Source organism: Notolabrus celidotus, chromosome 1 (genome assembly GCF_009762535.1).
Source record: "Notolabrus celidotus isolate fNotCel1 chromosome 1, fNotCel1.pri, whole genome shotgun sequence".
In the NCBI taxonomy this organism is placed as follows: Eukaryota; Metazoa; Chordata; class Actinopteri; order Labriformes; family Labridae; genus Notolabrus; species Notolabrus celidotus.
The window spans coordinates 4586517-4608302 of record NC_048272.1 but is presented as its reverse complement, the minus strand read 5'-3'; the positions used below and the strand labels follow the sequence as shown (position 1 = coordinate 4608302).

At 38.5% G+C, this 21786-nt stretch overlaps 3 protein-coding genes across 14 annotated transcripts; 2 read left to right on the top strand and 1 right to left on the bottom strand.

The window, feature by feature from the left end:
• Positions 1–3300: 3300 nt before the first annotated feature.
• Positions 3301–5553, bottom strand: LOC117827902 (vasopressin V2 receptor-like). 3 transcript variants are annotated; one of them, XR_004634314.1, is made up of 3 exons: positions 4387–5515; positions 3888–4157; positions 3301–3614 (listed from the first exon to the last, which is right to left on the bottom strand). XR_004634314.1 is itself a non-coding variant. In XM_034704877.1 (3 exons), the coding sequence occupies exons 2-3, from the start codon at positions 5228–5230 to the stop codon at positions 3955–3957; spliced, it is 1047 nt and encodes a 348-aa protein (XP_034560768.1). In that variant the 5' UTR covers positions 5231–5260; positions 5531–5553; the 3' UTR covers positions 3301–3954. The 3 variants fall into 3 exon arrangements, 2 of the variants coding, with proteins under 2 accessions (XP_034560768.1, XP_034560686.1); XM_034704877.1 differs by adding an exon at positions 5531–5553 and having other exon boundaries at positions 3301–4157; positions 4387–5260; XM_034704795.1 differs by having other exon boundaries at positions 3301–4157.
• Positions 5554–6773: 1220 nt separating this feature from the next.
• Positions 6774–12776, top strand: vhl (von Hippel-Lindau tumor suppressor). Of its 5 annotated transcripts, none has more exons than XR_004629509.1 (9): positions 6774–7244; positions 7448–7561; positions 9757–9952; positions 11278–11361; positions 11487–11565; positions 11658–11706; positions 11821–11907; positions 12008–12115; positions 12420–12776. XR_004629509.1 is itself a non-coding variant. In XM_034675818.1 (4 exons), the coding sequence occupies exons 1-3, from the start codon at positions 7058–7060 to the stop codon at positions 9948–9950; spliced, it is 495 nt and encodes a 164-aa protein (XP_034531709.1). In that variant the 5' UTR covers positions 6774–7057; the 3' UTR covers positions 9951–9952; positions 10355–10827. The 5 variants fall into 5 exon arrangements, 2 of the variants coding, with proteins under 2 accessions (XP_034531709.1, XP_034530953.1); XR_004629411.1 differs by having other exon boundaries at positions 6775–7244; positions 9757–9983; XR_004629577.1 differs by lacking the exons at positions 11658–11706; positions 11821–11907; positions 12008–12115 and having other exon boundaries at positions 6775–7244; positions 9757–9983.
• A 2074-nt stretch (positions 12777–14850) lies between these two features.
• Positions 14851–21442, top strand: tatdn2 (TatD DNase domain containing 2). Of its 6 annotated transcripts, XM_034682203.1 has the most exons (8): positions 14851–14950; positions 15067–15156; positions 16938–17236; positions 17374–17802; positions 17997–19007; positions 19101–19228; positions 19611–19794; positions 20853–21442. In XM_034682203.1, exons 3-8 carry the CDS (start codon positions 16940–16942, stop codon positions 20991–20993), a joined length of 2190 nt encoding a protein of 729 aa, XP_034538094.1. In that variant the 5' UTR covers positions 14851–14950; positions 15067–15156; positions 16938–16939; the 3' UTR covers positions 20994–21442. The 6 variants fall into 6 exon arrangements, with proteins under 6 accessions (XP_034538094.1, XP_034538130.1, XP_034538104.1 ...); XM_034682239.1 differs by having other exon boundaries at positions 14931–15156; positions 16938–17143; positions 19688–19794; XM_034682213.1 differs by lacking the exon at positions 14851–14950 and having other exon boundaries at positions 14963–15156; positions 16938–17143.
• Positions 21443–21786: the final 344 nt, after the last annotated feature.

Genomic DNA, 21786 nt, shown 5'->3' with positions numbered 1-21786 from the left:
GGCAGGTTTGGTTAAAGGGAGAACTTTGGAGTTAGTGGAATGCATTATGTTAATGAGAGTCCTCACAAGTATAGTCTTTCCATCTGCAGACAAATCGACATGTGCCTTCATTATCCTTGTGTGCTTTCACGTCTGCATAAACTATTTTGAGTTTGCAGTTTATCAGTCTTGTGTGCAGGTACACGGGGACAATGGATAATTTGTATGCGAAGCACAGTTAGGATTTAATGAGTCTCTGTGAGTGGGTTAGGAGCCTCGACGACCACGTGTGGGTCTCTCCGACGGGAGCATTAATAGTAGAGCATTAATAGTAATGATGTTGATGGGGTCTGAGACATGCAAGGTGTGACTTCTCATATCTCTCCACTTCAGCTTGATATATAAAAAAAACTCCTGACATGTTTTGTGGATTTCAGTCGTTGTGTCTCTCTGCTTCTCGCTAGTAAACTTTCTATCCTCAGAATCTTTTGTTCCTTTGAGTTTTTTTCTGGTGTCTGTGCCACAAACTTAATTCAACCTGGGGTTTGTTAGTCTCTTATAAGCATTGAGGGCTTTAGTAACTGTCATGATCAAGTTAGCAGTTCCTTTTTTTATTTATTTATTCTTAATTATGCCCAGAACCCAAGCCATTTCTTTAAATCAACAAAACTTTGATACGCAATTTTTTTTAAATCAAAGAAAGTTATCATAATGTTTCTCTGGACCCAGTGAGTGATGAACATTATTTGCTTGATAAGTTTAATGAACATTTCATTCAACCTCCAAATGGTTCAATCATGAAGTTATTTTAATTGATTGTATGTTTAAGATTAATGTTAACACTTTTGAGTTGAGAAAATGAGCACAAATATAATATATCCATTATCTTGACCACTTATCCCGTTAGGGGTCACGGGGGACTGGAGCCTATCCCAGCTGGCTTCGGGCAGAAGGCAGGGTACACCCTTGACAGGTCGCCAACCTATCACAGGGCTAACACAGAGAGACAGACAACCATTCATGCACACACTCACACCTTCGGGCAATTTAGAGTGATCAATCAACCTGAGCATGTTTTTGGATTGTGGGAGGAAGCCGGAGTACCTGGAGAAAACCCACGCATGCACGGGGAGAACATGCAAACTCCACACAGAAAGGCACCTGCCCGGCCAGGGATTCGAACCAGGAACCTTCTAGCTGTGAGGCAACAGCGCTACCCACTGCACCACCGTGCAGCCCAAATATAATATAAAAACAGAAAATTGGTTGTCATGTGCTACTAAGACTTTTGAAACATGTTAATTTTTTGTCAGTCAGTTACTTTGATACTTAATGTAACATTTAAATTATTCACTCTTCTAAAATCATGTCAGAATACTCGTTTTAAGATACAGTGAAAAGGACGTTTTCTGTGATTCATTTTCCCACAAGATCTAAAACCTTGACTTTTTCAAACCTTGTCTGTTTCTCACAACTAGCTGCTGCTCTCCCTTCCCTGCCGTCTTCCTTTGTGGTTTTAAATAGTGCAAGACATGGCAAAAGCTCCAGAAAATTAAATACATGGACCTTGAGTTTAGGACCTTTTCTTATTTACATTTTCCCAAATCAACCACCAAACTTAACATTCAATAAAAGTAAAATCAAAGGCTCTTGAGCTACTCAGAATCACAAAACGTATGATTCAGAGAAACCTCCCTCAACTGATGAAGATGATGTGAAGTCAGAAGCGTTTAAGTGATGCATGCACACGCTCTCCATTATGTTTCATTACCTGAAATTACAGCCAGTGTGTTTGTTGGGATTAATACCTGAGGCTGGGCTGATACAATTACTTGGTCTTATGTAGCACCGTTAGTGAACTCACAAAGGAAGACTTGTCTTCTTCAAGAAATCCAAGATGCAAAGGTGGAGGGTTTTCTCTTATGATCAGACATGAATGAAATGAGAATGGCCTATGACCATTTTCAAGTTAAAAATAATAATTATTCTGATCACAACACTAAACAGGGATGTTGACCTTGCATTCAAGTAGATCATTAATCTCTCCACTGTCCATAAGTATATAGACAGGAGCATTAGCTGTGAAGATGTTTCATCAGCTATTCTATGAACTGGCTAAGCATGACACCAAACATTTCTCACCTCAAATCTCCACAAGCTTTCCGCTGAAAGTCTGCTTCCTGCTTTATTTGAACATAATAAAAAAATGTCATCACATTCATGAATCTAATAATCTATCTAATGATCTGATTCAATTCACTTTTTCTTTTCTCTCCAGTTTGTAGATTACCAAAGAAAATGTCATGTATAATATGTAGTATTTAAGTCTCAAATACATCTTTGATCTTGATCAATGACTAAGTTATTAGAGACTATTTATTGATATTAATACATGAATAGATCATGGTCCAATTTAAGTGGTGCACAGTTAGCTATGAATTTGATTACTACTGAGGTCAAAAAGTAGCTAACTCAGATAAGATTTTTATATTTCTTCCCTAATATGACTAGTATCTCTCATCTATGTCGGCCTATCACAAAGTCACATTTGAGAATGGCTTTTGTTTCATTTCACATTCTGGCCTCTCAGTGTCCATCTGCTATTAATGAGCATCTAAAATAAACTGTCCACTGCATGGACATGCATACAAATGAATTGTTTTTAGATTCAACCTTAGACAGACACATGATATCTTGATTGAAGTCCTTTAACTTACCTGAGAGTAGCTGAAAGTAAATAACCCATATTCCTTGAATGCATGTGTAACCCACATGAATTATTGTTGCTGTGCACTTGTCAGGCCATGCCAGTCATTGGTATGTTGTTCTCTTAGTGTGGAGACCCTTCATCCTGAGTTCTCTGTTGGCCACACTAATGGAAAAATGCATTGGTTAACAACGTTAAAGCTGGATTTTGGCACCCTCTGTGGACAGGTGGGACACCTTATCTCTTTGCTGATCCTGATCGTGAATCTTTGCTGTTGTAAAGAAACAAAAAGCTATTTTTGCATACTGTTGTTAATCACCTAGTCTGACACCGTACCCTGCAGCTGCTGTTTCAGGCATCAAAAATAGGTATATAGAAACAGACAATCTTTGTGCTGATGGTCTCATTTGCTTTCACATGAATTAGCCTTAATTTCTGTCTGTTTCATAAACAGCTAAAAACTAAACACAGGAACTTTAAAATGAGAATAAGTGTAAATACAACCTAAACCTACAGCTCTTTTAGCGTGAATATAATCTCAGGAGTTTAATGCATGACAACTTTTAACTAAATAACCTTTAAAGGTACACAATACATATGAAAAGCACAAAGCATCAGTGCTCATATGACTTTATTCCACACTTGTTTTTTACATATTAGCCTGAACATCAAAATTCAGTCACTCAGTATATGACTTAACAGACGACATTCATAGAATTCAAAGTGTATTTCACAATGCATTCATGTTTGAACAGCTTTCTGCTGACTGCTGCCCTTTTTATGTCATCCACCTCTGCAGACAGGTTTTGTGTGTATTTTCTTCTATGTCACAGTTTTAGTTTACATGAGTTACAGCTTTCTTTTTAGAAAATAAGTTACAGACACAGAACATCTTATTCAGTACAGTCTCTTACCTCAACTGAAAACCCTGTGAATGAATTAAACAAACACATGTTCTGTTAATTTTCTTTCACAAAGAGCGCAGGTATCACAATCCAACAACAACATCAAGTGATCATCTGTCATCTTTAAACACTTGGAAAGCAGTTCTCATTCACGACCACGTGTTTTCTTTTGGTGAAAGTTTCCACATGACTCGTTGTCATATGTAAAAGACACAGAAATACCGTTCGCATAATATCTTCTATATGTGCAGAAGAACTGTCGTTTAAAAGCAGAGAAAGCTCAGCAGTAACTTTACCTGATGCACAAACTTGTCAGTTTGTCTCTACAGTCAACTTTCTTTTCCACATTAAAATGTTCTGCCTTTACTTAGGCTCTGAGACGTTTCTGAAGCTCATGTACAGCGTGCTGACCAGCGTTGCTTCCTCGTGAATTGAATCCCTGGCTTGCCGCTGGCACAGGAGTGTGAGTAGCCTCTGGGGTAGCTGCCCACTGAATAGCAGGTAAATGCAAGGGTTTGCACAGCTGTTCAAACTGGCCAGCAGCATCAGTATGGTGAAAGTCGCAGCTGGAATAAAAAAAAAAAGACATTTAAAACGTCATGTGTTTGCAAATATGAGTCATTTTCCTCCTGTTGATACTGGGATGTGTGCGTAATTACGCACTCCACGGGTAGATCTGAAATTGTATTATTGCTTATTATTAAGGTAGAATCTATATATGCATAGAATTCTCAGTAAACAACTAATCTTCATAACAATAGACTCGATCGCAGTCTGAAATAATTAATGACTTACTTTCTTTGGGCGCATGTGTGTCCCAGGCGGACCAGAGCTGGACAGTAAAGAAAGGAGCCCAGCAGACAATGTAAGCCAGCACGATAACCACTGTCATCTTCAGCGTCTTCACCCTAGCTTTGGACATGCCGGCCACCCCGCTGGCTCTGGGGGGCAGTGGGAGACTCACGCTGCCCTGCTGTTGAATCTTTTGGTACAGGTTGATGTGGATAGCACGACAGATCCGCACTTGACAAATCATAACTGTTAAAACTGGTAAAATAAAAATGACCAGCGTGGTCCAGGTTATATAAGTCTGCAACCCCCATGGCTGAATGAATTCAGCCCAGCAGTCAAACACACCAGGTGTAACCTCGACGCGTGAAAAGACAAAAATCTGAGGCAGGCTGCCCAGCAGAGAAATCCCCCACGCGATGGTCACGGGGATGTTCAGTCTCGTGCGCGTCCTCTGAAATGTCACCATGGGGTTGCAAACAGCTTGATACCTGTCAACTGTCATCACCACAATCATGTAAGTCGATGAAAACATTCCGAGGACCTGCAGGTACTTCACCAGGCGGCACACGAGGTCCGGACCAACGAATCTGTCCGTGATGTCCCACATGAGCTGCGGGCACACTTGAAAGAAAGCGACCACCAGATCTGACAGGCACAGGTGGAAGACGAAGACGCGCATCCTGGTCATCTGTTTGCGCTGTCTCCACAGGAGGAGCAGCAGGCCGGCGTTGAGGATGGAGGCGCTAACGAAAATCACGCTAAGCAGCGCGATCTCCACCCGGGCCAGGAGCTCATCTCTTGGCACGTCCTCCGCATCCACTAAGTCACTGTCGTTCCCAGGACGCATTTGGGTGCTACACGAGCTCAACCAGCTTGCCTAGAAGACAGTTGGGGAATTTAAAAAAGTATATAGAAAGTTTTTCTTTTTGATAACTTTATCTTTGTCTATGGTTGTGACCAAGTCAACTGATGACTAGCACGCTTTGTACTAAAAAGAAAAATCTTGTTCGCCTAAAAATACCTCTAAAATAAGGCTACACGTCAAAAATATTATATCAATAATACATTTAAAGCATTTATTTCAATAATCCTCTAAAATGTTTTTGTAAATAGTTCCAAAGGTAAATAGAAATTGTTGTTACTAAACTCGGGTTAGACAAGCCTCGAGAGAGGAGCCTGGTCTTGAACGACAGGTTCTCTGCGCCCCCCGGTTTTTATCTAAGATTGAAACGGGGTGGAGCTTGCATTCATGCTGTCAACACCAAACAAATGAGTTTGGCTGATCATTACAGGTGAAACATATTTGTGTTCTGTGTGCTTTTGCAGGAAATACCTTATTTTCACCCATTTTTCAGCTTTGTCAAGAAACATCTTTACATAGTCCATGGTGTTTAAAATATTCAAACTCATTACTATATGAAAAAAAAAAACATTTCTTAAATAGGGAAAAGTATCAACATTGTGAGGGTGCGGATGATTTTAACTACTATATACTCACGATCTATTTTCTCTTAGCTGATACTATTTGTTTTTAAAAGTAAATTTAAGACCTACATTTTTAATCTAGCTTTAAATTTTGAGTAATTCATCTTTAGCCCTGGACTGCATTATTATTATTATTATTATTATTATTATTATTATTATTATTATTATTTATTTATTTATTTATTATTTTAACCATTATTATTTGAATCATTGCTTGAGCATATGTTTATCTTATTTTATTAATTATTTATTTATTTATTTATTGTATTCACCCGATCGTTAATTCTACCTTCTTTAAACTTTTCTTTCCACTATTAGGCTACTCATTTTATTAATTTTACTGTTTTGATTTTATTTTATTTTAAAATATTTTATTAATAATCCTGCCTTTTATAGTTTTACCATTGCCGTTGTTTTCTGCCTCTGTTATTCTGTGAAGCACTTTGGGCTGCATGTTATTATGTATGAAAGGAGATTTATAAATAAAGTTGAGTTGAGTTGCACTATTATCATATTATTTTAGTCTGTACATTTTTGTCATGCCTTTTTATTGTTCTTTGTATTTAAAGCTGATGTTATTTTTATTATTATTATATTTTTATTACATTTTTATTTTTATCATATATATATTTTTTTATTTGTATGCCTTATTATGCCTTGTACAAAGAGAGCACAGCTTACTAAAGTCAAATTCCTTGTGTGTTCAAGCATATCTGGTCAATAAGGCTGATTCTGATTCTGAGTTGAGTTGAGTTGAGTTGAGTTGAGTTGAGTTGAGTTATGGTTGGTGGTTGAATCATTATTTCAAGAGTGACTTGAGACCATAGACTGTAGGCTTGAGACCAGCTTGAGACCACAGCCTGCTTGTGACACACGGAAAGCTTTCACCATATTCAGAGACTGCCGACCAATCACAGTGCAGAACTGTTTGACGTCACACGACTTTCAACCGGAAGAGCGAATGTAAACAGACCAGGAGAGCTTGAGAACGGAATCCTTTGCTGTACTTCTCAAAAAGTGCTTTAGCCATTTTTTTTTATCCATAACAACTAATCCGACAGATTAAGTGATATGCTCACGGCAGGATTGTCATGTGTGAACGACTCACATGGACATCCTGTCAGCTAGCTGCTAGCTAGAGTTAGCTCATTAGTCTCACTGCGACACAACTTTATGGTTATTTCGCAGCATGCCTCAAGAAACAGAGCAGTCTCTCCCCTTGGTGCGCTCCCTGAAAAGTCGTATCCCCATTAAGGCTGTGTTTTGTAACCGCAGTCCTCGTGTTGTTCGTCCACTGTGGATAAACTTTAGCGGGGAACCTAAAGCGTACAATGATCTCCAGCCAGGCACGGGACGAGAAATGAACACCTTCATCGGTGAGGAATATTGGCTGATGCGCACAATGTGTTTAGAGCACGTTATTCAACTTTTCTTCAGATCTGAGCCACGATAATATTCCCAGAAGGGGACATTCCTCGACTTTGGTGGCTTTAACGCTCGCATAACTTATTTGTTTATCACTATAAGGCTTTGTAACACATACACTTTAAAAACAAATGTATTACGTGTGTTTTTGAAGGTCATCCATGGATGTTCAGGGATGCAGAGACTGATGAGCCACTGAGGGTGAACAGCAAAGAACTGTATCTTCCTAAACCAGCAGAGGGTGCAGTTGCCAACATCACTTTGCCAGGTAAGATTGAATGCGTTCCTCAAAAGTTTAGCCACTATTCCTCTGCGTCATCGGTAACATGCATCAAAACCCCACTTATGATTTACAACAGAGCTGGCCCTAACTGTCTTAGTGCCCTAGGCATGATTTCAAATGGTGCCCCTTGTATTGTAACCAACTCCACCAACAATCACATCACATATATATATATATATACACTTGAAGACAACTGACATACATCATTATGTTTTACAGCTTTCCTTTATTTTAAAATAAAAAATACTTATAAAATAACGTAAATAAAAGGGTAATAACACTGACATTTAGCAGGATTTAAAAAAAATATATTATATTTAAGCCTAGCCTACATTTTCTATCTAATTAAGCTAACAGCCACCAAAGTGTAAATAAACAAAACAAAACAAAGACAGTAAATCATGAACACTTATAACCTTCAAAAAATGCTCTGCAAACCAATTTAAAAAAAAAACCAAAAGTGAATCACACGATTTTAAATGTATACTGGCATCACTCCGCAATTTAACCCCAAATTATATTAGATGGAAAATATTGTAGCGACTATAAAGAGCCAAAAGCCGCTGAGAGGCTGACGCTGGGCCTAGTTATTGTCAGACGCGCTAAAGCAAAAAATCAATATTGCACAAAAAAGTAAGTTTAACCTTTTATTAACGGAAAAGGATAATCAACTCATCATACCTCCATCACTGTCTGGTTTGGATCTGCAACCAAACTAGGCAAACACAGACTGCAACGGACTATAAGGACTACTGTACGCCAAAACAACCCGCCATAAGAACAGTTTCTTCCCCCAGGCTGTCACTCTGATGAACACTAAACCATAACAGTGTCATACCTGTCAGATAAATACTCTCTGTAAATATACATGTAAATAAACAATGCAACAATTCTCCAAGCAGAATTCCATATTTCAATTTTTTGTATTATTTAACTACTTTTTTTTAAATGTAAAAACTACCTCTGCTACTCACCACTGCACTTTTATCATATTATTTTAGCCTGTACATATTAGTCATGCCTATTTATTGTTCTTTTGTATTTATAGCTGATGTTATTGTTATTATTTTTTTATTATTATTTGTATGTCTTATTCTTATGTCTTGTACCAAGAGAGCACAGTTTACCAAAGTCAAATTCCTTGTGTGTTCAAGCATACCTGGCCAATAAAGCTGATTCTGATTCTGATAAAGTGCACAAACAGAAAGTAGTGAAAATAAGTGATAAATAGCTTGAATAGCGTAAATTAAGCGTAAATAGCGGTCAACAACAAGTACGGAGACCCAGCTCACCCCCTCTCTACCTTCAAAACAAAAAAACACAGGTGGCCTAAATGAACTCAATATCCCCGCCCCTAACACATGACCCGTAAATAACCTAATTAACTGAACCCACAATAAACCATATTGTAAACAAACAACAAAAATAACACCACAAAAAGTATACAAACAGTATCCTACCCTAAACCTAAAAAATAAGATAATATAAACACTTGAATCCCTTCATGGCTCCAACAAATATTATTCTTCCTGTTGGCTTCAAATTTTCTTCCTCACTCATTTAGGGTGTGAGTGCCGCCCCCTTTGGAAGGACAGCGCCCCTAGCATTTGCCTAGTCTGCCTATGCCATGGGCCGGCCCTGATTTACAATGTCATAATATGTCATTTTAACTATAAACTTTGTCTCAATACATGTGTTAAAAAAATAATGTACTTTTTGTTTTGCACTTGCCCCTAGGCATATGTAGCAAGCGTGTTTGTCAGGGTTTTAAGGTTGACTTAATCAAGTGTTTTGTCTTACTAAAAGGAATGCTATGTAGCTTGCAGTGCTTGATGTACCCCAGAATTACTTTAGTAATTTCCAAAAACCTTTAACCAATAAACAAACAAGTATCACAAGGAGTAAACTAAAGATCTAGCTGTGAATTCATTTTCTATTAACCTTGTTGGGATTTCTTTTTATATTCTAAAGCCTTACATGCACAAAAACACATGAATGTTGATTGAGAGGTGATTTTATTCAGAGAATGCATTATGATTATTAATGTATCCATTGAACATGTTTAACACTTAGCAACATTTAGTTGCATCAATAGACAAACATACAAATCTTCATTTTATCTTAAAAGGAGGCTCTTTTTCACAAAAATGGTCCAACATTTGTGTGTTTTGTTTATACAGTTTACAGCCTGAAGGATCGTGCTCTCCAGGTAATTCGACGCCTGGTACGACCAGAAGACTACAGGAGCTTGGAAATAGCACGATGTCTCCACGAGGAGCTGGAAGATCATCCCAGTATGTCCAAAGATCTGACACGCATGAATCAACGAGTCGAGCAACATCTGGAGGAGAGGATCCAAGGCCAGGAGGAGTGAATGTAAACTAGATGGCTACAGCAGACAGTTATGGTCAGAAATATTGGATTTTATAGCATTAGAAAGCAAAGAAGTCAGAATATAAAATGAGGTTTAAATCTTAGCATCACTATCAAGTGAGTGAGACTCTTCAAGATAGAAGATCTAATATTTGCTGGAAAATTTGGTCAATGACCATGTTGCATTCATTCATTGACTTTGGCAATTGTTGTCCTCAGCAGAAAGAATGAAATACACTTTTCCATTTTTGTATAATGTTTCTATTGTCCGGATTTCTTTTCATTTTTTTTTAAGAATTTCAGTGTTTCATCTTGAAAGGCCACTACAGACACTGTGACATTAGCCTGTTGCTGTTTTCCTTTTTTTTTTTTACAACATTTTCTTGCACATTTTTCCTTTATAAGATGAGACCACTGAAGAGACACAGGAAACATGGGGGGCAGAGAGTGGAGGATAACATGCAGCAGGGGTCATAGCCAGAAGTTGAACCAGCAACCGCTGCAAAGAAAACTGTGGCCTCAGTACATGGGGCGCATGCTCAAGCTGCTTTAACAGCCTGTGACCTCCAACATCTGATTGTGTTCTGTCCTAAAGGAACTGCCTGAAAAGAATCATATTTGATAGATTGCACAAAACAGAACTCTAAGGAGTGGAATATATGTTAATACTTATGTTATATATTAAGTACTGAAAAATGAAATACATATGCTTACAGTTATCTTAGGCAAAAATATTAGAGATAATCATGTCTACGATTGTAGCAAACTGCTCCGAAATCAATAGCCTGTTAAGGATCACTTCAGAAATATGAAGTAAACATGGGGGATGTTTTCCCAGTTGGCTATTCTTGTAAATGTTGAATAAATCAATAACTGTGTCTTGCTGTTCTAAGATTGATCTCTTGAAGCACTATGACTAATGTGCTTTTTTTTTGTATACCTTGAAATTATTTCTCAGCTTTGCTTTCCATCACCTGATTTAAATTTGTATATTACTACTGATGTTATATGTTTAATAAATAAATAAGTGAATTAAATATTTCTTGTTGGTTGAAATTAATACATTTTGTTACCAAATAATATAGAAGCATTTCAAATTTATAAGCATTGTCGCAACTAACTAAGAAAAATATCAAACTTTAGTAAAAACTACTCTCTTAAGATAATTTCTACTTATTTGAGACAAACACAAAGATTTCCAGCCCAGCTGATGTCTCAAAGTCTGAAATTATAAGCAGCTCCTGTGTACTGCAGCAGGGTGTCTTTTACTAAAGGTGTTGCTAAGCGACAAAGTAACACAACCCATCTTTGTTTCTGTGTGAACGAAGGTGAGCAGGGTGCAGGAACATCAGGAACATGCAGGCAGGGGATATGAAAAAAACATGGGACTCAAGTCGTTTCAGGCAAGGATGGTAAGTACTCTTTCACTGCAAAGAGCTTTGCCTTTGTCTCACATTCATTTACAGTTATTACTTGACATCTGAGATCCAGTCTAATAACTCTGTAGCATCATGAGTCATCGCTTTCTCATCACCAGCATGACACATTGGCAAAGGAGTCACCCAGTCATGTTCCAACATCTGCACACAGACCACTGGAGCAAAATGAAAATAATGGTGAGATGAAAGAAAATAAAACAAGACACAATAACTTAAAAACGACAGTATTTTTTATTTCTGTAATACTATGCACAATTATACTCGCTTAGGTTCCAGTTGGTCTTGCGTCAGTTCCAGCTGCATTGTTGAAGGAAAGAGGTTTGTTAAAGTGACTGAATTTCTCAGATTATATTGAATTAGGAGCTGGCAGGGAGAGCTCTTTGTTCAATTGAAACTGTGTCTCTGAGTTTTCATTTATTGCTTGCCCTTTAGTGTATGCACAAGGAGCTCAACACCACGTCACCACCAGAAGCCTGTTACCTCCTCTTATCCAGGATGAGGCAACAGTTCATGTCCCTGGTATGGGTTCTGTGAGGTTCTGCTAGGAGTCTCACAAACAGGATTTTACATTTGATTGTTTTGCCTTTCTGTTGTTTGATTATTGCATGCTTTTATGTAGGAATGCATTCAAACGCACCCAGAAACTCACCTCAGTACAGGAATGTGTACAATGACCGAGCCAGGAGGGACTTCTGCTACTGGTTCATTGAAAAGAAGCCTTCAATGTGTATGTACTAATTCAAGCTCTGAGTGTCACCTATGCAAGTACTAGATTAGTGTGATATTCACACTCATGCATGGAAAGGAGGTGTGAGATCCACCGGTACATCTCTTGCAGGGCTGATTTGACCAACCAACAGGCCTTTGGCAAACAGAGGTTACATACCTTTGTTTATAATAACCAGCAAAGGTGTATGGATGTTAAAAGTAATAGAAATAGACAAAGAGTGACAACAATATGTTTTGGGTTTGAGATAACAGTTAACTCTGCATTCTGTTAATACTGATGAATCTTAATTTCTGTCTTACAGGTAAAGGAAACAGCTTTGGTGCCTACAAAACATCCCTTGGATTACCAAAAGTCTAAGAAGAAGCTTTACAGATTAATATTTTCAGCCCCTCTGACTCTATTTGTCAAAATATTCTTCCATTTATATATTCTCACTTGGGAGAGATAATGTGTATTTTGTGTCTTATTTACCATCACAATACTAAAGTGTGTCCATATTTAAAAAGCTATCAAGACACTATTTACTTTTCTTTAGGATGGTTTCACCTTGAGTGGAAATATTTTTTTAAATAGTTGGGCATGTAAAATGTCCTGGCTGCAAGAATGTTTTTGGGATGATGTTTAAAATATGTTGAATAAAAACTCTATGAACATCTCAGCTATGTTGAAATTGTATTTATTTAATTATTTATTAGGATAGGATAGACCCATTGAGATGTAGGTTATCTTGTTTTCAATGGGGTCCTGTTGTTGAATGCTACGATCCTCTCATCTAATTAAGAAGAAAATGTCCTTTAATCTACTAACAGCTTGACCTCAGGTATGTAGTGATTACATTTAATGTACTGATACCATAGCAAAGACCAGGGCTTCTCAAACTTTTTTGGCTTGTGTAACCCCTTTCAAAAACAATTTCAGCCAAGTACCCCCTTGTATGGCTGAGAAAAAATTTCAGGAAATGATATGGGAAAATAACTTGAATAATGTATGCATGTGGTTTTACAGTGTCATAATAACATCGAAATGAAAGATGACACTAATTCTATGCGTTTGTAGTGCAATATTTTTCAGAAATAATTTAAGATTGAGGCAGCTAGATCGGAGCACACTGATTTATTTCTGTCAAACAAGAAGCATCAAGATGTATCACAATTACAAGAGTTAAAACACATTTCCTTTTTTTTAGTGCATTTCTTTTCCCTCTCCTTATGTCTTCCCATTTACAACCAACCCCACCCTGGGGAGGGGAGGCCATCTGGTCTAAGCGGTTTTGCAAATAATATATTTTATGAATGAATATGCTCAATTTGGAAATAGTTAGTGCCCTATTTGATGTTGCATTGAAATACAAATTAAATGCTATAAAAGAGGTAATGCCAGTGTGTTGAAATACAGATAGTTCATGTCTTCCTTCAGCACCTTGTCACTGGACGAAGGTCACCATCAACATGACTGCTTCAGACTATTCTTCCATCAGTTTGGCAGATACTCTTCCAGTAATCCATTATTCCCACTATACCACCTGTCCCTCAGGTTTGCTGTGGGGTTACATTTATAAGATTGTAGACTTAGTTGATAAAGTTGTTTTTAAATCAAATTTTTTTTTTTAATTTGTTGTGATGGATTTTTTTTTCTTTTTTTTTACATTTGTCACATACCCTTTACTATGGAAGCCCGTTTCCGCCAGTTTAAAATATATGTATATATATATTTTGAAAAGTAAAAAAAAAAAAAAAAAAAAAAAAAGAGATCCTAAGTCATGATAATGAGATACTAAGTCATAATTCTGAGATAGGTCTAAATGGGCTTCCATGTCTGTTGCGCAGAAGCTACAGTGTGAAGGGGCTGAGACAAAGCTTTGCGGACCTTATCTATCTATCTATCTAATCTATTCTAGATTTTATGGGGACCCTGTGTAGAGAAGCTAACACTGGAGAGATGTGCTCTCTCTTCCTAATTCTAGTCAGTACTCGAGCTGCGGCGTTTTGAACTAGCTGGAGACTCTTTAGAGACTTATTGGGGCAGCCTGATAAGAGGGAGTTACAGTAATCTAACCTGGAGGTAAAAAAAAATGCATGGACTAGTTTTTCTGCGTTGCTCTGAGATAGGATGTGTCTAATTTTAGAAATATTGCGTAAGTGAAAATAGGCTGACCTTGAGATTTGCTGAATTTGGGAGTTGAAGGATAAATCTTGATCAAATAGGACTCCTAGATTCCTAGCAGAATTACTTAGTATCTCATAATAAGGACTAAGGGGTCGGCAGTAGCTCAGCCCATAGGGACTTGACTTGGGAACCGAAGTGTCGCCGGTTCAAGTCCCAGTATGGACGAAGTTTGGCAAGTGGACTGGTGGCTGGAGAGGTGCTGGTTCACTTGCCTGGGCACTGCCAAGGTGCCCTTGAGCAAGACACTGAACCCCAACTGCTTGTGATGTGCTGGTTGATGGCAGCATCCTCACTCTGACATCTCTCCTTAAGTGCATGTCCACTGCATGTGTGTGCATTGTATGAATATACCAGAAAAAACTGTGCGTGTAGCATGACTGAAAAATAACAAGAGTGAAAATTTTTTTATTTCCCCCTGGGGATTAATGAAGTACCTTCTTCTTCTAAGTATCTCATAATTATGACTCAGTATCTCATAATAATGACTTAACTATTTTTTTATTTTTTATTTTTTTTTACTTTTCCTTGAAAACAAAAAAAAGTTTTAATTTTTTTTTCTAACTGACCTTCCATACCTTGCAGTACTCCCACGTACCCCGTTTGAGAATCACTAGATACCGCTCATTACCCAAATCTCGCCGGGAGGTTCGATCTCGCGATATCCAGGTTGTAACCCTTATCTAACGGTTAATTTCAACACTTGAATCAATAAAGTATTAACCGGAAAAAAACAAAGTGGTTCTCTTTATTATCTTCTGACCGAACAAGTTTTTTCGTTTTAGTGGACAAATCGTTGAACCTGTCGAGTGGATCCTTACAATCTGACCACAGGCGGACCTGACTTTCTACACAGCCTCGTACAACCTGAGCAGGTAACTTAACGGCTCATAAATATTAAATACACTGAAAAACAGCCAGCCAGCTATACATAGCAACAGTATAGTAGAATTCCAGTTATTATTTTTTTATTTGCAAACCATAGCAGGTGTGAATCTGTCGCTTGATGATTTATCTATGTTTTAGGTTTCGTTCTGATTAACAGGTAATGTTTTTGCTAGCTAACACTGGGTTAGCGGTTCGCGTTTATCTGGACGAAGGTGCTAGCTAACGTCTCAATTATCTAGAACATCTCACCATGGGCTGTACAATCCCGTCGAGACAAAGTTAGACTACTTTACAAGATGCACAACCCCCGACCCATAACATATTTTCCTCCCACCGTAGTTTTACTTTGGTCTAACACCAGGACCCAGTTTTTCAAAAACGTTAATCTGGATCGAAGTGATCCAGATTTTGCAGTCCCTGTTTTGCTATCGCAGATAGAAGTGATCTTGTGGATTGTGTCCTGGTTTTTCAATGGCTTTTCAGATAGGCTCACTCTAATCCAGATACCATAAGAACATATTTTATGTTTAATATTTAATTTTAGAATGGATATTGTTTTGGTTTGGTCTGTGTTGCTTTACTCTGTAAGCATCGGATACAAGAATGACTTAATATGTGTCATGTGTCCTACATGTCTCTACATCCACCTTGATTCCACCCTGAATCCACCTTTCCAGTGGGATCAGAATAATCCTGATTTTTAGCTTCAAACCTATCCTAATCTCCACCTAAGAGTTTTGGAAAAACCCCAGATCAACATTTGATCTGGATTCTGAGCAGGATTGGATTACCAAATCGTATCCCACTTTTGTAGGATCAGGATCCGATCTCTGCTTTTGAAATTTTGAGATTTAATCATATCCAGATCATTCTGATCTGGATTCAAGTTTTTCAAAAACTGGGCCCTGATGACTGAATAATGATGACACACCTCCCTCTATAACTAAGCCAACCAGCTTTGTCAGAAATAATTAAACTGAACTTTTCTCAATGTGTTCCAAATGATTTACCTCTGCTTTTACCGCAATTATAAAGTGCTATACAAGAGGTGATGCCAGTGTGTTGAAATACAGATAATTCATGTCTTCCTTCAGCACTTTGCACTGGACAAAGGTCACCCACAGCCCCATCAACACGACTGCTACAGACTTATTCTTTCATCAGTTTGGCAGATACTCTTCCAGTAATCCGTTATTCCCACTATACCACCTGTCCCTAAGGTTTGCTGTGGGGTTACATTTATAAGATTGTAGACTTAGATTTAAACTAAATTTTATAAAACATCATAAAATGCAACTGGTTTCATTATATTCCTAAACAAAGTAATAATATGACATATAACAGACCTACTTTTCCCACCTCTGCCAATATTATGAAATTAAAAAACACATGTATTTATGTACAACCATTGATAACATGATCTTATCAGCACTGTCCCTCACTTGATTAAAAGGTGCTCCAAAGATGAACATGATGGAAAATCGAAAATAATAAGAATAAGTGCCAGAAAAATGGGATAAAGTGATAAACAGTAGGAGGTTTAAACAGATAGTCAGAGAAGTAGGTTCTGTGCTAGGATTTGTTTGTTTTTATATAAAAGAAAGAAAATCTTAATTGCACTACACAGATGGGGGAGAGATATAGGTGTAGCCATTATTTGTGACCCTTGGTATCAAAACTGGACCACTACCTGCTAGAAGAGCCTTGTTTCCAGCAAAGTGTACTTGGTTTGTATGCCTATCTGTTCTGACTTACTTTTTTCTTTCAGATATGAGCAGCAGGAAAAAGAAGGTGACAATGAAGTGGCTACAAAAGGCAACCACCCCCACACACCTTCGAGGGAGAGGGGCTACCTCAGTCACACCCACTCGCTGGAATATGTTGCCAAATGAAGATTCAAAATCTTTGCCCCTAAGTGATTCTCCAGGACTTGGTGGACTGGGAACTCTTTGTTTGGACACTCCCAAGAGAAAAGTAGGGGTGCTGGATGAGAGCGGGTCTTCTGAAGGCAAAGTTAAGCTGAGGAAGCTTTCCAAGAGAAAATTTGAAAGCTTCCTAACCTCATCGGTATCTCAACCTGTTGTTTATTGTTACATCTACAGTGTTTTTTAATCAAGACTGGAGTCTCAGATGTGCAGTCTTATCATGTTAAATTCCTGCTAAGCAGTTTCTGATTTATTTATTATTGTTTACATAACTTTCAGGAAACACCTGTGGACAACACACCTGAGCAGCTGGAATCCCTGGAAAGCCCTCAAGTATCTACACAGCAATCTCATCCTTTCATCCCCAAAAAGAAAGACAGGACACCTGAGGAGGGTTCAAAGGCTATCTACAGGAACGCATTGCTTGCAGCCATTGACAGTACAAGAGAGAGACCCAGCACTTCTGGTATCCCGAAGACTGACACCAAGAGCCAGTCTTTGACATTTGAAGCTTCACCACTGACAACTGAAGAGACAAGTCCAGAATCATTCAACAGAATGGTCATGACCATGAACTGTTCCCCAGTCAGACTTGAGAGTAGATATGAGGACAACTGCACTCTGCAGGACAATCAGTGGTCTGTCCTGTATGGGTCTGAGGACGCAAGAGCCCAAACTGACAACTCAGAGTATGAAACAGATGGAAGGGTAAGTCATCTTGTAGCTGGGAATCTATAGATATAACCTATTATATTTTCTTACTTATTTTTATCGTGGGAAACCACAAGATGTTGTAATAATTGTACAGACTGGTTAAGACATTGTGACCATGGTGTACTCATAAAGTCATTGGGGATAAAAAGTTAAAAGGAGATGTTTCTTTTTTTCATTCATGCTTTCAGAGTGTTTTGCTGAACAAGGAAGATTCATTTGGTGCTTCAGGTTCTATGTTTGAAGACACAGCCTCTCAAGAAGAGTTATTTGCTACAGCAAACGACCAGGAAGTAAAAGACTGTGACTCATCCCTCCCAAGTCTGAAGTATATCCCAGATTCTGTTATGTCTTGTCTCACACCTCATCAGGAAAATGATTCTGAAAGCCGACAACAGCAAGGACGATCAGTGAATTATCGTGGAGCCTCAACTTCCTCTCCAGCCTTTCCATCAAATGATGAAGCCACTTGGACCAACCAGGCGCCTGCTGAGCACATGAGGACAACTTCCTCACTTTTTCAAAGGACAGGCTTTGTCTCAGACAAGTCACCAAAACTGCCAAACACTGGACATTCAAGTGCACCTAGAGTTGAAACTGAGAATTCCTGTTCCTGCGACATTACGGGATCCTCACCAGACTCCTTTGCTCTGCCACTGTACTCAAGTAGAAGATCACTTGACAACTCTTACTCAGTCCCTTCAAACAAACGCAGGCAGTCAGATTATGGCTCCTACATGCGTTGCCCCTCTTCCTCTCGTACCCATGGCTGCAGTCCTACAAAGAGACTATCCTTGGGGGCTGAACCCATGTGGACCAGTTTTCCATACCTCTGGGATCCAGTTGGTTTTATTGACACACACTGTCATATAGACATGCTGTATGGCAAACTTGGCTTCGCTGGGACATTCAGCAGCTTTCAAAGGAAGTATCGAAGCAGCTTCCCTCAGGAGTTTAGGGGCTGTATTACAGATTTTTGCAACCCAGAGATCATGATGAAGCAGGGCCTGTGGGAAGGTCTGCTTTCAGAAGATATGGTATGGGGGGCATTTGGGTGCCACCCCCACTTTGCCAAAAATTACTCAAGTGTCCATGAACATAACATAATGATGGCTATGAGGCATCCAAAAGCAGTGGCGTTTGGTGAGATGGGTCTGGACTACTCCCACAAAAACTCAACAGATTCCTCCAAGCAGAAGAAGGTACAGCGTTACTGTAATATTCAGAATTTAAAATAACTTCAATATCAGTGAATGTTGTGTTTTCATATTTTATGTGTCTCCCCGGCTGTGTAGGTGTTTGAGCGTCAGCTGCGCTTGGCTGTAACCATGCAGAAGCCTCTGGTGATCCACTGTAGGGACGCAGACGATGACCTGCTGGAGATCATGAAGAAGTGTGTCCCAAGGGATTATAAAATCCACAGGTACATGAACAAAGGAAAGCCATCAACTTGTTATTTTCTTTTTGAATGAAAGACTTGTTTCTTGCCATCTTTGGCAACATGGAATAGTCACTTACTGGTCAAGTGGTTCCATTTAGTGACACATAAGATATTCATTGAGTTCTCAATTTTTGATGCTTAGTATGGTTGGCATTTTATCTGCTGTTGCCATTTAATATACTTACATTCAGTCATTGTCACCCAATATTGTAGCTGACTTAAAAGGTTGCAGAGTTGCAACTGTTGCTGGATTTAAAAAATGTTTCTGCCATTAGTAATTCACAGGAATTAATGTTGGGATTTCTATCACTGTAAAGAGTTTCATTTAATCACAGATTGTTCTTTCTTCTGATCCGGTGTCCAGACACTGTTTCACTAACAGTTATCCAGTGATCGAGCCCTTTCTGACAGAGTTCCCTAACCTGTATGTGGGCTTCACAGCACTGATCACCTACCCCAGTGCCACTGCGGCCCGTGCTGCAGTCCGCCAGATCCCTCTGAACCGAATTGTGTTGGAGACAGACGCCCCATATTTCCTGCCCAGAGGGGTAGGTGTAAATTGAGGCCCAGGGAAACCAAAACATGGCTTTCATGTCATGATGGATCAGTGGCTCTGAATTTCATTTGATACTGTGAATAATTTCATAATCTATATTGAACCCTGATAAGATATTTATTTTATTTACCGTTCGTCTCTTAGTTCAGCGGAACTGTGAAGCTGATGTCAGCTCACGTAAAGCTGCTCTTCTGACTTTAAGCTCAATCAATAGTGGGGATTTTGTTAAAGTTCAACACCCATTCACTTTGAGTAAGACAAACTGTCTGCCTCATTTTCAACTAAAGCAACCATTATGATTGACTCTAAGAGGGATTTTTTTCTGAAATGATTAAAGGATGTTAATCACCTCTCAGAGGATTTGATGATAATTTTAAACTCTAGTTTGGACAGATTCTCATTGTTCCAAAGAACTTTTGTAATCTAAAGCAGCTTGAATCCAAGGAAGAGGAGCTGACACAATAAATCAATAAAACTACTGCATGACAAAAAATGGCAGATTTTTTAAGCTCTTTTTTTAATGAAAGAGTGAAGTTGCCCATTTTTCTTTGATATAGGAATCAAATGTTATATTGATCAATAAAGTAAATAACTGCTGGGCTGATCCATAATGGTTGTTTGTTGAAGAGTAATATAATAAAGCTTGAAACAGTGCAAGATCCTGTGTTGAAGCAGGTATGGCCTTGTTCTGATATTGTTATTTTTGACATTTATGTCTTCATTGTTTAGAGAGTTCAGACACATTATTTCTTCAGTTCCATTCCTGTTGAGCATGCATGGTAGGCCTTGAATGTTTGTGCCTCAAGATTCAGCTAACCCACCTGAAACGTGGGTTCTAGTTTTAATGTCTAAATGCTGTCAAGAAAAAAATCACATTGGAAAAAGAAAGGACAGTAACTGTCCATACATGACATGACACCCTTGCATTTGTTACATTTGAGGTGCTCTTAAGGGGTCCTGGTGTAAAACATTTACTGCACTGTTGCACCTTAACATGCATGGGTGCTTATAGACGTCTCACACATGCTCCTTTGTTTGTGCTCCAAACAGGTCTGTAAAGATGTCTGCCAGTTCTCTCATCCTGGAATGGGCATCCACACGCTGCGGGAGCTGAGCCGTCTGAAGAAGGAAGACATGTCCACTGTCCTCGCTACTGTCCGAGAAAACACCTCTCAGCTCTACGGCATATGAAGCTCAGATGAGGAGGATAAAAAAAAAAAGAGCAGCTAAGACAAGACAGAATCTGTGTTTTTGGCGCAAACATGTCATGTGACTTTTAGTTCAAGATACACCATCCTCTGATGTGGAGAATTTAAAAGATGGTGGATCAGTCTCATTTTAGACAAGCTTATCTTGAGTGTTATAAAAGAAGGGGTAAAAGAAGAAACATTACTGATCTAAATGTGTCTTAGCAATATTGTGTATGATAGTTTTCTTGATATATTTAATGTCAATGTTCATCTCTAATTTAATTCCTAAGCATTTTGTGTTGAATGTTAATATTCTTGCTGTGTTGGGGTAATTTAACATCCCTTTAACTTGTTCTAATTTGTCTGGATGTAATTTTTTTGCTGATGCTGTCTAGTTGTCTGTAGTTTGATAAATTAGACACATATTAAGAGTTGAATGTTTCCTCTTAATTCTGCATATCTGGTTTGTGAAGTTTCTTTTAAATGCCCTTAACGGTGTATTTAGGTGCTCCTGAAGTTGTTGGATGGAAAAGAGTAAAGTATCATCTGTCACACACTGATACAGACTCACGTTGTTTGTCATGAGCAAAGACTCTTCTTCTCTGTAGACAGGAAGTAGCTGTTAGAGGAGTCCATTAGCTTGTTTTGATTCCACTCTGTCAGCTGCACACATTTAGCTTGAGTGCTTTTTATTTTGAGAATGTTGAGCCTCTACTGCTTGAGACTGTTCATGGTTTTTTGAGTATGCTATTTGAAGATAACATTTTTGTTAGAAGCGTCACTTCTTTATTCTC

Coding starts and splice junctions, on each gene's coding strand:
- LOC117827902 (XM_034704877.1), bottom strand. CDS start 5,230: ATGCGTCCTGGGAACGACAGTGACTTAGTGGATGCGGAGGACGTGCCA. Junction 4,158..4,386: donor CACACATGCGCCCAAAGAAA/GTAAGTCATTAA, acceptor TTTTTATTCCAG/CTGCGACTTTCACCATACTG.
- vhl (XM_034675818.1), top strand. CDS start 7,058: ATGCCTCAAGAAACAGAGCAGTCTCTCCCCTTGGTGCGCTCCCTGAAA. Junction 7,245..7,447: donor AGAAATGAACACCTTCATCG/GTGAGGAATATT, acceptor GTGTTTTTGAAG/GTCATCCATGGATGTTCAGG. Junction 7,562..9,756: donor TGCCAACATCACTTTGCCAG/GTAAGATTGAAT, acceptor TTGTTTATACAG/TTTACAGCCTGAAGGATCGT.
- tatdn2 (XM_034682203.1), top strand. CDS start 16,940: ATGAGCAGCAGGAAAAAGAAGGTGACAATGAAGTGGCTACAAAAGGCA. Junction 17,237..17,373: donor AAAGCTTCCTAACCTCATCG/GTATCTCAACCT, acceptor CATAACTTTCAG/GAAACACCTGTGGACAACAC. Junction 17,803..17,996: donor AGTATGAAACAGATGGAAGG/GTAAGTCATCTT, acceptor TCATGCTTTCAG/AGTGTTTTGCTGAACAAGGA.